Below are 15,530 nucleotides of genomic sequence, written 5' to 3' on the forward strand. Positions count from 1 at the left end.
TGCATTTTCTATATGACACGGAGCAGAGGTGTGTGGAGAGAGTGGTTTGACCAGAGAAAGCCAGTGTCAAGGAGAAACCAGTTTTCACTCAGAACTCCAGAGCTGAAGCATTTGGGGAAGGCTGGGGGCTTTTTTTTAAGAAGAAAAATTGAATACTAAGGAGTGGCACAATACATTTATTCGCAGTATGGAGAAAGATTAAGTTTTTCCTCCCAGTTTCCCATTCTTCTAGAACTTGGGTCCATGGCATAACTTCTTCATACCCTGTCTAGCTAATCAGCAGAATTCACTGCCCTAAGATGTGCTGATGGACACACAACCTCAAAAGGCTTTTAAAGGGGGCAATTAGACAAATTTATGGAGGCGAAAAGGTCTACCAATGGCCACTAGACATCATGAAGGCCAAGTAGAACCCAGGTTCAGGGAACAACAGTGGGGAAAGCTCTGCATGGCGCTGATAATGCCAAGGTTGCAGGTTTGATCCCCGTGTGGGACAGCTGCATATTTCTGCATTGCAGGGGGTTGGACTAGATGATCCACTGGGTCCCTTCCAACTCAACAATTCTGTGATTCTCTCTCAGCCTGGATAGCTCCATTGGTTAGAGCTCCCTAGAGACATGCTTGCCCACTACAGAAAGCAAGATGGAGGACTAGGTGGGATTTTGCTCCAATCCAGCAGGGCTCAGCCGCACAATTCTTCAGAGGCAACAGCCTTTGGGCTGGAACTAGGTGACAGCTACAGGTGCCTATTTAATTTCTACTGGCATTTCAACCGCCAGAGTCACTTGTGCTACAAAATCTGTTTCCAAAGACCTGTCAGCTGCTGCAGAGAGAGGGGTGAGGGTTCTGTCAGTCTTCAGGGCGATGTAGAGGCCTGCAGAACCTGATTTTCCTGTACGGTGTTGGCCGAAGGGATATATATGGGTGGGATAGCAAAAAAAAAAAAAAAAAAAGGCATTTGTCACCAAGCTGCTAGGAAAAGGAAGATCAACCTGGCTACTACCCCCAGGTTGACCCAACAGCCCAAATTCTTCCCCTGTGATGTCATTTATGGAGAGTGAAAAGGAAGGGGGTAGTTAGCACACATGCTCACTCCTCAGAAACCCTTCTCTCTACAACAACCGAAATGAATTTGCGTTCTTAGCACGCATATCAAACACACAAACATGAAGCTGGATAACTTTAGTCCCGTTACTACTATTATTTATTCAATCTATGACCTGCCCTTCACTGTTAAGGTTCAAGGGTGAGTCACATCAATTTAAAATAAAATATTTTAAAAATAGTTTGAAGCGAGGAAGGAGGCTGAAAAGCCTCAGCAAAGCCCTGCTGACACTCTGGCTCCTGAGGAGACCCTCCCTGGAGCCTGAAGAGGTCTTCTTTGGGCTCTGGGGTAGGTCTCCTCAGGAGCCAGGAGGACTCTGCTCCCCATTTTGCGCAATTTCGTGTATGCGCAGGGGGGTTCGGAATGCAACCCCCACGTAAATGTGGAGTCACATGCAAAACAAAACAAAATGCACACTGCTGCACTCAGGTCCTGCTTGCGGGGTTTTCCTCTGGCCGCCCACCATGCAAAGAGGATTCCCGACGAGATGAGCCACAGGTCTGATCCAGGAGGCTCTCCTTTTCTTCTTATCTCCCTGTCTTCTTACTTACAACCAGCCAGGGGTGTCTCTATCCATCAATGGCTTTGGCTCCACCTACTGTTGGTCTTGGGACGTGGGTGGCGCTGTGGGTTAAACCACAGAGCCTAGGACTTGCTGATCAGAAGGTCGGCGGTTCGAATCCCCACGACGGGGTGAGCTCCCGTTGCTCGGTCCCTGATCCTGCCAACCTAGCAGTTTGAAAGCACATCAAAGTGCAAGTAGATAAATAGGTACCACTCCAGCGGGAAGGTAAACGGCGTTTCCGTGCGCTGCTCTGGTTTGCCAGAAGCGGCTTAGTGATGCTGGCCACATGACCCAGAAGCTGTACGCCGGCTCCCTCAGCCAATAAAGCGAGATGAGTGCCGCAACCCCAGAGTCGTCTGCGACTGGACCTAATGGTCAGGGGTCCCTTTACCTTTACTGCTGGTCTTCCTGCCTCCCTACAATTCCCAAATGCCCGGGCCCCAGCCATCGTACAACTGCACTGCTCACCCCCACTACAGGCAACGAATGATCTTGGTGCAACGGCTTTGCCACCAGAAAGAAGCACTTTCATTCAGCAGAAGCCAGCAAGATAAGAAGAACCGTTGCAAGAGGATCCACCATCCCACCCAGATGATTTCCAGATTGGGCGCACACAGCTTTTTCTCTCCAGCATGCCCACAGAGACGGCTGGGCCAGGATGAGGACGGAGGGTCATGGGAGAAGCGCGCAGCAGCCTGACTCACAGGGAGGCAGGTTTCGGAGGGCCCTGCTTCAGTTAACCATATTTAGCTTGCCTGGGAACTATCAGGACGCAAGACTTGCAACCCGGCCAAGAATGACGGGACACCAGCCGGCCGCTTCCAAAGGACGAGGCAGATAAATAATTTTAAAAGGAGTTTGGATGGGAGTCAGCCAGGCAGAGAGAGCTCCTGTCTTGTGCGTGTCAGCCTGGAGAAGGGACAAAAGGAAAGAAACGGGATGCTCTGGCCCAGTGGGAATTTAACTCGCTTTGAGAACGGAAGAGGGGCTGGATGGGCAGGGAGAGAAGGAAGCTCCAAGCGGACAAAGCACAGAATAATAGGCATGCCAGAAGGGTGAAAATAGCATCTGCAGGGGATAAAAAAAGGAAGAGCAGGGAAATGCACTTGGGAGGGCGGAAAACTCCATAGAAGGGAAAGCGAAGGCTGCCTCCCATTACGAAGGAGTAGCCCAGGAGGGACCTAATTTATATTCCACTATCGCTCTACTCTAGGTTGCATTTTCTTTTCCTATTTACTCACTGTAAATACTTTCCTTCAAGTAGCATGAAGTACAAACCCAGTACAACCCTGCAAGGTGTGTTAGGCTGAGAGGTAGCAAGCGGCCCAATAAGCTTCAAGGCAAACTGGGGATTTGAACCCCGGTCTCCCAGGTCTCAGTCCAACATCCTAACCACTGCACCACACAGATGTTACGCGTTCTATAAAAAAACTCATCCATGCGCACAATGCTTTACAAAGGCCCCAACTTCACTCCACATTTAAAGCAGCAGCACAGCACTTTAGACCAGGCACCCCCAAACTCAGCCCTCCAACTGTTTTGGGACTACAATTCCCATCATCCCTGACCACTGGTCCTGTTAGCTAGGGATGATGGGAGTTGTAGTCCCAAAACATCTGGAGGGCCGAATTTGGAGGTGCCTGCTAGACAGTTGTGAGGCTGATCTCGCTGAGGCGCTGGCCTGATCCCAGCAGGTTTGTTCTTATGTCCCTGAAATAATCCCGGGAATTGCGGTTTGTTAAGGGTGCAGAGAGTTGTCATGAGACCCCCAACTCCACCCTCAGAGCTACAATTCCTAGAGTTCCCTTGCAAAAGGGGATGATTGCTATTTTCCCCCAAACGTGGGCCTCCAGCTGTTTTTGGACTACAATGCCCATCATCCCTGACTACTGGTCCTGCTAGCTGGGGATGATAGGAGTTGTAGTCAAGAAACAGCTGGAGACCCAAGTCTGGGAAACCCTGCTTTAGAGCCTTCCTCAAATCCACCGTTTCACATGGAAGTTAAGGGAGTGTTGGGAGGCGAGACCTCACTGACAGCAAAGTACCTCTTTGCTACAAAAGCACCTGTCAAGCTTTGCAAGTGATTTAGCAAGCTTTTAAACCACAATGTGTACCTTCGCACAGGAACCAGAAAGGTCAGCCTTTGCAGGGAAGGAAACAGATCAGATTGGACTCACTGGAGGAGAATGATGTTCGGGGCACGACTTTGGGTCAAATGCTCCCTGGCTCCAGCCTTTCCTTGGGGGCGACAGCTCAGAGGCAAAGAGGCGGCCGTATACGCTGGGGTAGGCAACCTAAGGCCCGGGGGCCGGATGCGGCCCAATCCCCTTCTAAATCTGGCCCACGGATGGTCCGGGAATCAGAGTGTTTTTACATGAGTAGAATGTGTCCTTTTCTTTAAAATGCATCTCTGGGTTATTTGTGGGGCGTAGGAATTCGTTCATATTTTTCCCCCAAAATATAGTCCGGCCCACCACATGGTCTGAGGGATGGTGGACCAGCCCACGGCTGAAAAAGGTTGCTGACCCCTGGTATACTCAGTGGGCCTCGGGTCCAATCTCAGGCCCCTCCAGCTAAACGACAACAAGGTTACCTCAAATATCCCAGAAAGCTGCTACCAATCCAGATGGACAGTACTGGGCTAGATGGAACAATGGCCTGTCTCACTCAGTGCAGAAGGCAGTGTTTGTGTGTTCTCAGCCCATGGAATGGGTCCCTCACTGGGAAAAGGAGTGAGAGTTTTCGGGAGGGGCTGTGAGGAGTTACTATCATACCAGTCACGCCTCTCCCACCTCCAAGCCTAAGCTGTTTAACATTCCTGGCCCTTGTTGTACATAGCAATCCTCCTCCAAGTTTTCTCTTCCTCACACCCTTTTTAAGCTTCACTTTGCCCATCCCCTCTGGAAGGATGCATTTAAGGCAAGGAGGGCTCAGAATGTACCCTGCAGTACAGATCATCATATCCCCCCCCCAAAAAAGTATTGGATTTCTCACTTTGTCACCAAAAACAAAGCTGTAGCCTACTCAGAGTAGACCCACTGAAGTTAACAGGCATGATTACCGTATGTTCATTAATTTTAGTGGGTCTACTCTGAGTACAGCTTAGCTGAATACAACCCAAAGGGTGGAAATTGAGCATAGTGTTTAACCTGCAGAAAGGCTCTCCCTTCTCCTCCCATCCCACAGTGTTTTGAGGGTTCATCTGATCCTCCAGAACAGATTTTGGGAAGGTGGGGGGGGGGGTAGGAAGCAGGGAAAACCCACTGGACTAGTGGGAATCCTTGCACTGGCTTCTGCTACTGGAACAGGGTAGTTGAATCGGGCCTTAAGTTTCTGGTCCTCATGGTTTGCTTGCCAAGCTGAAGGACTTGTTCCGGTTGCAGAGGTCACGCCAACACCACAAACGTAGGAGTGCCTTAAAAATCACGACTAGCATCCTTGTTCCCAGAACTTCTGGACTCTCGTTATCCGCACCAAAGGACCATTTCCAGCATACCTGCAGTGGTTACACCGGTTTTAAGATGCTACTTGTTCCAATAATGTGCAGGCACCCACAGACAATTCTGCTGGGTCCTTTTTAGTGGCCACAAGGGGGAAAGTGCTAGCCAGGGTCCAGTCCGTACCTGCGCAATTCTGAGGCATGGAAGTACACTCACTTAGGCTGTTGCTCATGTTACTTTTGCTCCCACAACAATCCTGTGGACAGTATTTTAAGTTCCCCTTCTCCAGAACCAAAGCACACCGTAGCCGCTTTCTGTGCAAAGAAGCCAGAGCAGATGTGAAATGTGGAGAAAAGTTCATAGCTCCGTGGTAGACCACCTACTTTGCAAGATAAGCTCCCAGGTTCATTCTCTTGGAATGTCTGGAACTCTGGTCAGCTGCTGCCAGCCAGTGTAAGCAATACTGTGCTACATGGGCCGAGGGTCTGACTCAGTTACAAGGCAGCTTCCTGTATCCCTGTGAGATGAGGCCCTCAGATCCTAAGTGAGCTCTTTGTTCATTGATCCACACTGGCTCTGACTCAAGGAAACCAATTAAACAAGCCGTGTTAAGAGGATGATGAGCAACTATGACCTCATCCATCAGAAGAATTACAAGTTCAGTCATTAAGGTGTGAGGAAATTACACATAACTATAAATGGGAGGAGGGAAGAGTGAGCAATAACCTGATTGACTGTGAGCATCAAGCATAAGGGGGTTCATCATTCAGATCCTCTCTCTCTCTTTTAAAAAATGTATTTTTAAGTTTTCAATTTTGCACCTTAAAATAAAAATTTTACATACCGTTAAATATCCAGCAACTTCCCTCCTCCTCTTTCCTTGGTTTATTAGTCTTTCATTCCTGCATATTTTGCTATAACCATATTAATCTGTTCTTTGCTTTTACATCACTCAAACATTAATTACACTGTTGATGTTATCTTCATGCTGCCAGAGCATTCAGATCCTGTCTCCTTGGGATAGACATTGTCTCTGCCCCTGCAATGTCCCCCATTTTACAAGGTCAGAGGAGTGTAAAGATGAGAGTGTTGGAACTGGGAGCTGGCAGACCAGGGTCCCAATCCCCATGCTGCCTAGCCTACTTCTCAGGCTGTTATGAGGATAGCAATTGAGAGGTTGGGGAGGAGAATAAACAAACCATGTAGACCACCCTGAGCTCCTTAGAGGAAATGTGATAAATAGACATTAAGAACCAATAATTAATAAAATAAGCATTAAAGCAAGATTAATGGGTGGTGCCACAAACACTCTGAACCAGTGGAAGCTGGTCCATTTGAGCAGACGGGGCATTGCCCCATCAACCGTAGTCAATACCTCTACCTCAGTGTTCGAAATTCACCAGGCGAATGGCTATCGACCATTTGTGACCAAGTGAAGATGCCCAGGTGCCAGGATGGCGACTGGCGGCTCCACCATCTGGAGATGCAAGCCTGGGGATCCTTGGATCCTCACTGTTTTTACACACGAGCAACACATCCTGTAGAATTCTATCCACGATATTTTATCTGCACCATCAGAATGAATTTCAGGAACCAAAAGCTTGTATTGAAAAATGCAACTTTCAAGCCATCTTGGCCCCCCAAAATGGCAACTAGGCATTCCGTTTTGGCGACTGTAAGCCTGGTTTAAGGAGCCATTTGGCGCCTAGCTTGTATATCTGAGTTTCTAACACTGCCCCACCTGCCTGCCTCCTTGCTTACTACCAGAGCAGTTTACTACTCACTGCCTGTGAGATTCTTCCTCTTTGGCAGGGGTCAGCAAACGTTTTCAGCAGGGGACCGGTCCACTGTCCCTCAGACCTTGTGAGGGGCCGGACTATATTGGGGGGGGGGGGGAATGAACAAATTCTTATACCCCACAAATAACCCAGAGATGCATTTTAAATAAAAGCACACATTCTACTCATGTAAAAACACCAGGCAGGCCCCACAAATAACCCAGAGGTGCATTTTAAAGAAAAGGACACATTCTACTCATGTAAAAACACGCTGATTCCCGGAGCGTCCACGGGCAGGATTTAGAAGGCAATTGGGCCGGATCCAGCCCCCCCCCCCCCCCCGGCCTTAGTTTGCCTACCCATGCTCTTTGGCCTCAGCGCTGTCCTTGCTGAACTCAGCAGGGCGGAGGATAGGAATAAAAGCGGAATTACTTCTGCCAATCTCTTGACTGTGGCTCCGCCTACCCTTGGTCCCTCTGCCCTCCCAGTCCCAAAGGACACCAACCACCAGTTATTTAAAGCGAGACCTAAAAGCTATGTTATAATGAATTAATACACCAGTTAGCCTCTCATGGGGACCAGCAAACCAGTGGCCATTTGGTTAGCAGCGAGACTGCTCTCCTTAGTCCATAGGGACCAGGAAATTATTCCCCCCCCCCCCTACATCCCAAGGATGTATCAAATGCATAGGAGAGCCCCAGGTGAGCAGCTTGCTTTGGGCTCCTAAAAATAGACCAATATGATGTTAGGAATGTGCCCAGCCCTGCAGCTACACACGGAAAGGCCGTCCTTCCCACAGCCATCACTGCAGCAGCAGACTTCACAAAGAAAGACGGCAGCCGAGCCGCGGTGGGAAGTGCTGAGCAGGCCGTTCCCATTAGCCAGGGGGTGGGGAGTGGAATTCAGGCAGCAGTCCAAACGACAGAGCCTCTTTTTGCAGATATTTTATGGCTCAGCTTCTGGGATGAGGGCTCGAGGAGATCTCACGAGCCGCATGGGACACCAACTGCAAATTCTTCCCAGTTGCTAATGTTACCCTTCCGCTTTCTCTGAAGGTGCAGCACATACCCGCTTGTTTTATGCAAGGCGGGGCGGGGAAATAAATTTAAAATGCATAGCTGGGGCTGCGCATGACCCCACACAGCAAGGTCAGAACGCCATAGGAGTGTAGGAGGCTGCCTTATAATGAACCACACCTTCGGTTTATCTAGTTCAGTATTGTCTAAACTGACCAGCAGCAGCTCTGATGGGCACCATTATGTCCTGGAGGTCTTCCCTGCTGCCCACAAAGCCCCAAAGCCAGCGGTTCTCAACCTGTGGGTCCCTAGATGTTGTTGGACTACAACTCCCATCATCCCTGAGCTCTGGCCTTGCTAGCTAGGGGTGATGGGAGTTGTAGTTCAACAACATCTGGGGACCCACAGGTTGAGAAAGGCTGCCCTAAGCCTTCCCCACCCCAACACATGCAAACACTCACTGCCCCCTTGAAAGTGATGAGAGTGGCTACTTTTCTTCCCTTAAAAAGTACACAGAGGTGAAGGATAGAGGGCTGGGCGATATATCACCCAAAACCGGTTTGAAGTCCATATTGTGATATTGGTTTCATAATTTTTTGTCCTGGCAATAGATCACGAATGATGATAAGTTTATACTCATGCTACACAAAAATAATCAGGTGGGGGAAACTGTTAAGCCAGCCAATGCCTTTACATAGCTCCACCTTTATTTCAGACATTGTGATATATCAGTATATATATCATGATATATCATGATGTTGAAAACCAGATATCATCCAGCCCTATTCAGGTACCTCACTATTTTAAATGTAGTTGTGGTGTGTGCCTTATCCAGAGCAAGGCCTTTTTTGTGTTGGCACCTTTCTCTGCCCTGCGTTCCATTTTTGCTACTAGCTTTCCTGAAACAAAGTCACTGTAGCTTTGCTGTGTTATTTCAAAGGACTCCACAAGCCCTCTGAGTCGCCAGATAAGCCTCCCACCTCCCAATTGCCACTGACTCTATCTGTAAGCTTAAACTGCTACTTTACATAAATGTTAATGTGTTGACTATGCATCTCATTTCATTGTTGAGCACTGCCCTGGAGCGTTTGGAGAGAAAAGGCAGGTTATAAATATTTTAATGAGCAAGTAATAAATAAACCAATACAAAAACAGGAAAAAAACTGTATTCCCTTATCTGAAGAAGTTTGCTCATCCTTTTACTGAAAACATACGCAGCAAAAAGAAAGCTTTGCACACACAAAACTGGAGACTTGTTTGTACAAACGAAAGGAAATTGTTGTACAAACGTTACAACAATTTGTCAGCTTTTGGTCACATGTAGAGTCCAAATTTTGAGATCCCCATTTTTGGAGGGCAGATACTGAACAGCATCTTTGGGGTGCATGCCTACAGGTTTACTATGACACACCAACAGGAAAACTGGTGCCACAGCAGCAGCCTTAAAACTTGCACTCTGGATGATGCCGCCGTTAAAATCTCAGACAAACAGGCTCCGATGATGCAGTCTGTTCCAGACAGAAGCTGAGCTCAGAGCATGTGCCCAGAATCCCTCTGTGCCCTCGTTTTTGGTGGGTGGGGGTGGGGAGGAGGCAATGCCGATCCTCCTGTCATCTCAACGGGCCTTTGGCTTCACTCACTTCTCAAAATCTATAAATGCTCCCTCTGTCCAAATCCCAGTGAACACACTTAGCATTTGCCTAAACTTGTGGGGGAGACATGGGAACCTTCTCTTCAATAGATGGCCAACAGGAACTTTTGAGGAAGGGACTCAGCTCATGGGCAGAGCAACAGCTTTGGATGCAGAAGGTTGCAGGTTCAATCCCCAACAGCATCTATCTCCAAGCAGCTCCTTGCCTGAAACCCTGGAGAGCTGCTGCCAGCCCGTGTAGGCAGCACTGAATTAGATGTCCCACTGACCTGACCTGGTATAAGAGATAGCTTCCTACCACCCTACCTCTGGCTTCAACCTTCCTCTCTAGGCATCTTAGAACAAGTCTTGCAGAATCAAGGGATGGGATGTTCCACCCCCACCCCAAATCCCTGCTTCACCCAGATCCTTTCTCCATACTATCTGGGGGGGGGGGCGTGTAGAGCGGGGATCCTGAGGCAGCCAAATTCACAATAAACAATCCCAGTGAAAACAAAGCATGAGCTGGGGTGCTTAACCTGATTAAGACAGCTCAACCCCATGGGGGGGGGGGGCAAGGAGCGTGCTTTATTTCAGAACAATAGCGTCTGCCAGATAATAAACTGTGGCCATAGTAAGACTCAGCACCCCGCTTACAGTATGTTCAAAGCGATTCACGTACAATTATCAGTCTTCATAATCTACAACTCTCGATTATCAACGCTTCCCGCTGTGTGCAGCATAGGAGGTGCACAGATCCTGCCCGGAGGGGCTCAAAACGTATACAAATGTGTACAGGAACCGGGGCTGATGCACACCCCCTTCCACCAACCAGCCTCTCACGTCTGTAATAACCCCCCCCCCCCCCATTCTCAGATCCTTGGGGGTGGGCAGATTGATCATTTGGGAAATCCCCATCCTAAACCCTTTACAGTACAAAGGACAGGCTGTTTCCCTTCTGGGACTTTTCTTCACCCCACGAGGCTCAGAGGCACTCGCAGAACGTGGAAGGTTCTGACACCCAAATATTCCGCAGTAAATCAAAGATGGGGGAAGGAAAGGGTTTGCAAAAGGGGAGAACATGGAGGGGTTTCTAGACAGCGCTTTTGATTTTCCAACGGGGGTCTCAGATATCGTTGGCAACAGGTTTTCCTCTCTCTCTTTTTTTTTTTAGCTTATTTTCCACATAGATCTGTGATTTGGGGGGGAGCTGGTATTTTTTATGCCAACGATGTCGTGTGGACTCTGGTGGGGATTGCATGCATCAGGACCCCCCAATCCCATAGCAAAATATTTTTTAGCAAAAATATGGGGGGGGGAGGAATCCAACTAAAATCCCCCCCCCCGGTGGGCCGGTTTGCACACAAGCGCAACGCAACACGCCCCCTTTTCTGCCACCAGTTGCAAATCACTTACAGTAGCGGTTACACCGCGGAGGAGAGGCGGTGTGAGAAGGTGGGTGTGTTTTTGCAAAGCCCATTCTGCAAACTGTGTGCGTCTCCTTCCCCACCTGTGTGTGTTTATTTATATCTATATAGATCCAGCTCTAGGCACCTCGAAATATGCATCTCCTCGTGGCTTGGACAGAAATACATTGGGGGAGGGTGTGTGGAAGCAATCCCCGGGGGAAAACATTCACACCTTCGGTTCTAACACCATAAAAAAACTAATCGTAGCAACCCGGAGAATCCTTGCAGAATTGGAATCGGGGGTTGGGGGTTCGGCAAGAGTTAACAAGACAAAGCACGTTTCCCCCGCGCCTTCTTGATTTGCAAACGGAGGGGAGCAGCGCCGCGGTGCCCAAGGCTTACCTGGGACAGCGCTGCCCTGCAAATCTGCAGCGCAAGTTGCCCGCTCAGCCCCTCTCTCCCTCTCCCTTTGTTGCCCGCCACTCACCTCTGCTGCAGCAGCAGCCGGCCAGGAGCAGGAGGCAGGCGCGGGCGAAGCTTGCAAGCCGGCAGCGACTCATTGTTCCCGGTGCCAGAGCCGAGAGTCCAAATGCATCGGAGGGGCTTGGAGGAGAAGCCCAGAAAGCTGACGTCAGGTGCAAGGGGGAGGGAGCTGCATGCACGGGGGGAGGGGGCTGCACTGCTCCGAGGGGGGGGGATACACACCCACCTACCCACCCACCCCCAAGAGCACCGGGAGCCCAGCCCTCCTCGCACGCTTGCTCTAGTCTAGAAGACTCGCCTGCAGCAGCAGAGAGGAGTCGCGCTTAAGCGGAGCGCCAGGGGGCGAGGCGAAAGCCTACCTTAGACCCCCTTCCTTGCTAGAGCCCGGCTCTTAATGCGCCGCGCCTTTTGCAAGACTTCGGTGCAAAAAAACAAACCTGGAGGGGAGTCGAACCTTTTCAGCCCGTGGCAAAGCAAGGAAGCCTTAGTCCGTTGCAGCAAAAACAGACGAAGGGGCTTCTTCCTTCCAGACCCGGGTTTAATCCTGTACACACGTTGCTGTTAAAATTGGTCGTGGGCAACAGGTTCTTCTTGTAATTGCTCGGGTTCTCCCCCTCCGCTTGCTCAGAAGGGTCGATCAGGATCAAGGCGGGGAGGGGGGGGGTGAGGAGAAACAGGAGTTGGCATTTGACGAAGCTGTAAAAGACTTGCATCTATTTCCACCTGCCGGGAAAAGATGTTGTCTTACGTGCTATTTTTATTATATTCATTCATTTCCCTCCCTGTTGGTTGGGTCTATTGTCTTTTGCCATGCTGTTTTGCTTATAGCAAAATAAATTATGCTGTTCATTCTAAGCTGCCTTGAGGCTCCGTTTGCAACGTGGTGGGATTAAAAAACAAACAATAACTCAATAAATAAAGATGGATGGTTGTGTTACTGACCGGTGCACTGGGACAGGAACTTTGCTAAGCTCTTTCCCCAGGGAGCTGGAAAGCAGCAAATTGCTTCCAAGTGATAGGACAAACCCAGAGGACTGTTAGCTGAGCATTCATCCTGGTTTATTTGCAGGGACATTAGACAACGTTGGCTGTGTGATGAACACCCTGATTTGTGTGGAAATGAGGCAAGTATTATCCCACACTTTCCAGTGCGTTTTTCGGTCATTTTCCTTAGTGCAAAAAGTCATATTTTGGGAAAGCAGGCTGGTTGCACAACACCACCCAAACCAATTAGTACAGGCAATTCCCAATTTACATGGGGGTTACGTTCCAAGGTACCAGATGTTTAAGTGAAATAGGGGTATATTTGAAACAATTGAAAAAGCTTGCAAACACCCCATTCCATCCCTTTTTGTCACGTTTTTGGGTCACTTTCAGGTTCAACATGATGCGCCCTTGTAGGGTTGCATGTGCCTTGAATGCACGTAAATGGGGAGTTGCCTGTAACTTGAATTTTCTGGGATGTGACTGAATCCCACTCAGAAATAACAACAGGCTGGAATTGCCCAAGGTATACCAGGAAGTAAGGTCCTGGCCGCAGCTTATGGTTAATGAGGAGAGAGACAGAGAGAGAGCTTAACTGTTCAAACAATTCATTAAACCAAACTTTAACTCAGCACAATAACAAAAAGGACACACTCCTCCGGGGTCCCAGTAAACCAAGGTTTGGTGCAAACCAAGCTGATATGAACCGGTTATTGCAGCTGAAGATCAAAGCTTTGGCAAGCTCCAGTATCCTGAGCCACCTAATGCATTTCTAATATTTGTTGTTTTCAAATTGTAATTACACAGTTGCAATTCCACCCCCTCCAAATATAAGCAGCAAGAACTAAAAGGGGCAGAAAACACAACCTCTAAGAGGTACGTAAAGGACAGCCAAACACAATCTCACGGTGGCTGAGTTAAGAAGTGAGGCTTCCTTTATTTACAGGAAGGAGGGATCAATCACAGCACACCTGGTATGACCAGCCAATCAGAGCACATTCTCTTCCCCGGGTTCAAATCCTTGCTGCTCCACTTCTTCCAGTTAGTCCAGGCGTGGGACCTTTCTTAGCCCAAGGGCCACATTCCCATGATGTGGGCAACCTTCTGGGGGCCGCATTCAAGTGCAGGACAGGGCCCGAGGCATATCAATGGATGGGAGTGACTCTCAGCTTCTGTACACTTGGCTACATTACAGCCACGCGAGAGCCAGAGGTTTCTGCGCCTGCAGCTGCTGCCCACCCCCACCCCCACATCTCTCCATCATCCAAGTCAGCGAGAGGCATTCTCGTAATTGAAGGCCAACGCAGTCAAAAGGGGGTGCAGAGCAGGGTGTGTAACTCTTAAACATGTGGTCGCTGGTTCTGAGATTCCCCACCCCACAGTCAGTCCATTAACCACTTTGGAAAAGGGTGTGTGTGGCTGTTGCCTTGGTAAGCGCTTCGTTCTGCAACAAAGCTTTCAGATTTACATTCCAGAGGAGCTGTGCAAGTGCAGAAATCCAAAGATTTTTTTAAATTACTATTTTAAATAATTTTTATTGAAGATTTTCGTTTACCAAAGCACATGCATTGTTTCTTGAAGGGCTGGCCGGTGTGACCTATCACCCGGCAAACTGCCAGATTGCTGCAGGGAACTCTGGATCGCACGAGAGACCTGGCTGACCCTTTGCCCTAGTTTACTGTCCAGCCTGCCTTGCAGATATTGCAATTCCCTTCCCCCACTGTTTGTATCTGTCATTTAGAATCCAGGTGTTGCACTCAGGCGGCGTGTGCATGACATTCAAGGCACACCGGCATCTTGTTTTTTCCTACCGAGTCCACACACAATCTGGACCTGCTTCCATTTTATTTTAATGCCCCCCAAAGCACTTTTTCACAAGCTAGTTTCATTGCCAAAATATACAGCTCAAATCAAATTGATTTTGCATTAGCCATTTGTGTGTGTCCATTTGCAAAAGGATGGTGGCGGTTCCAGCAATGGGGGTGGGGGGTGGGCTGCAGCCTCACCTGCCTAATGATTTTCTGGAGAGGGGAGCCATATATCAAGAAAGCAATTACCACTTCCTTCCTTATTCACTGGCGCATGTGCAGGGAGGAAAAGGTATGGGTAGCCCAATCAAAGGGAGGGCTTTCGAGACAAATGTCTTCCAACAAAAAACAGGGGTGGGGGGTGGGAGTTCAAGTGCAGATCAAACCACCCTTGAGGACTGCAGAATCTTGAATCATTCTGAACTGAAAGCAGCATGTTGAAGACAAGCACACACAATTCTGTACAGAGGAAAAACTACTTTCCAGTACACCTAACACACACACACCCTGCCTGTTTTCCAGAAAAGGTCTTTTGCAATTTGGAAAGCGAAGAGGAAATGCATTGACAAGTGTGAGATAAAATAAACGGTGAACAACAATGCTTTTTTCCCTAGAAAAATAGATGCCGGTACTCACCACGAAGTTGTTACAGTTAGTGTCCCACTTTTTAACAACAACAGAAAGAGGTGCCGATACTGCGTACCCCCTAAATCACTGATTAACAGGAAGACGTGTAAATACCCTGCAGGCAAATGGAGATGGATGCAGGAATGAAAGTTCATTGTCGTCCACATGCGACGTAAACAGATCCCAGCAAATGCTCAGTAAAAAACCGGACATAGTCTAACCTCGCTGTAAGCTTTCTGCAAGCAAATCAGGATGAACAAACAGATTGCCCAGAAAAGCCCAGTATTAGCCTCAGCCCCTGCGCTTTGTCTGCAAAAGAAGATAAAGACATAGTGACTTGCCAAAAGGCTCCTAAAACCCTTTCAGACACCTTTATATAAATGTGTGGAGACTTAGCTGGATCATGCAACCCTAACCTCCACATGTTCTTAAGAAGGTTTAGAAAGAGCCCCTGTGCATACAATTGCTTTAAGAACACAGGACTTGAGGTTGGCAGGAAAAGAGGGAGGTGGACACCAATCTTGGGGTTTTTGTTTTTTTTAAAGACCACAAATTGATTGTTTGCATTTATATGCCACTTTTATCCTCTCCAGGGAGCCCAAAGTGGCCTACATGGTTCTCTCCCCTCCTCTTACAATCCTCACAACAACCCTGTGAGGTAGGTTAGGCAGAGAGGTGGTGACTG

The 15,530-nt window shown here is 48.7% G+C and overlaps 1 protein-coding gene across 3 annotated transcripts in view; it reads right to left on the minus strand.

Moving 5' to 3' along the window:
* MCAM (melanoma cell adhesion molecule) overlaps window positions 1–11,650 on the minus strand; it is a 66,091-nt gene extending 54,441 nt beyond the window's left edge. For 2 of the 3 annotated variants that reach the window (XR_013390821.1, XM_028707498.2), the window contains exon 1: window positions 11,431–11,649. Coding sequence is in view for 2 of the 3 variants with exons in the window: in XM_028707498.2 (XP_028563331.2) it covers window positions 11,431–11,503 (73 nt within the window). In the remaining variant the exon portion in view is untranslated. Of the gene's footprint in view, window positions 1–11,430 lie in introns of all 3 variants that reach the window. The other variant, XM_077919344.1, reaches the window with a different exon arrangement.
* Between the last annotated feature and the right edge of the window lie 3,880 nt (window positions 11,651–15,530).

Source organism: Podarcis muralis, chromosome 15 (assembly GCF_964188315.1).
Source record: "Podarcis muralis chromosome 15, rPodMur119.hap1.1, whole genome shotgun sequence".
In the NCBI taxonomy this organism is placed as follows: Eukaryota; Metazoa; Chordata; class Lepidosauria; order Squamata; family Lacertidae; genus Podarcis; species Podarcis muralis.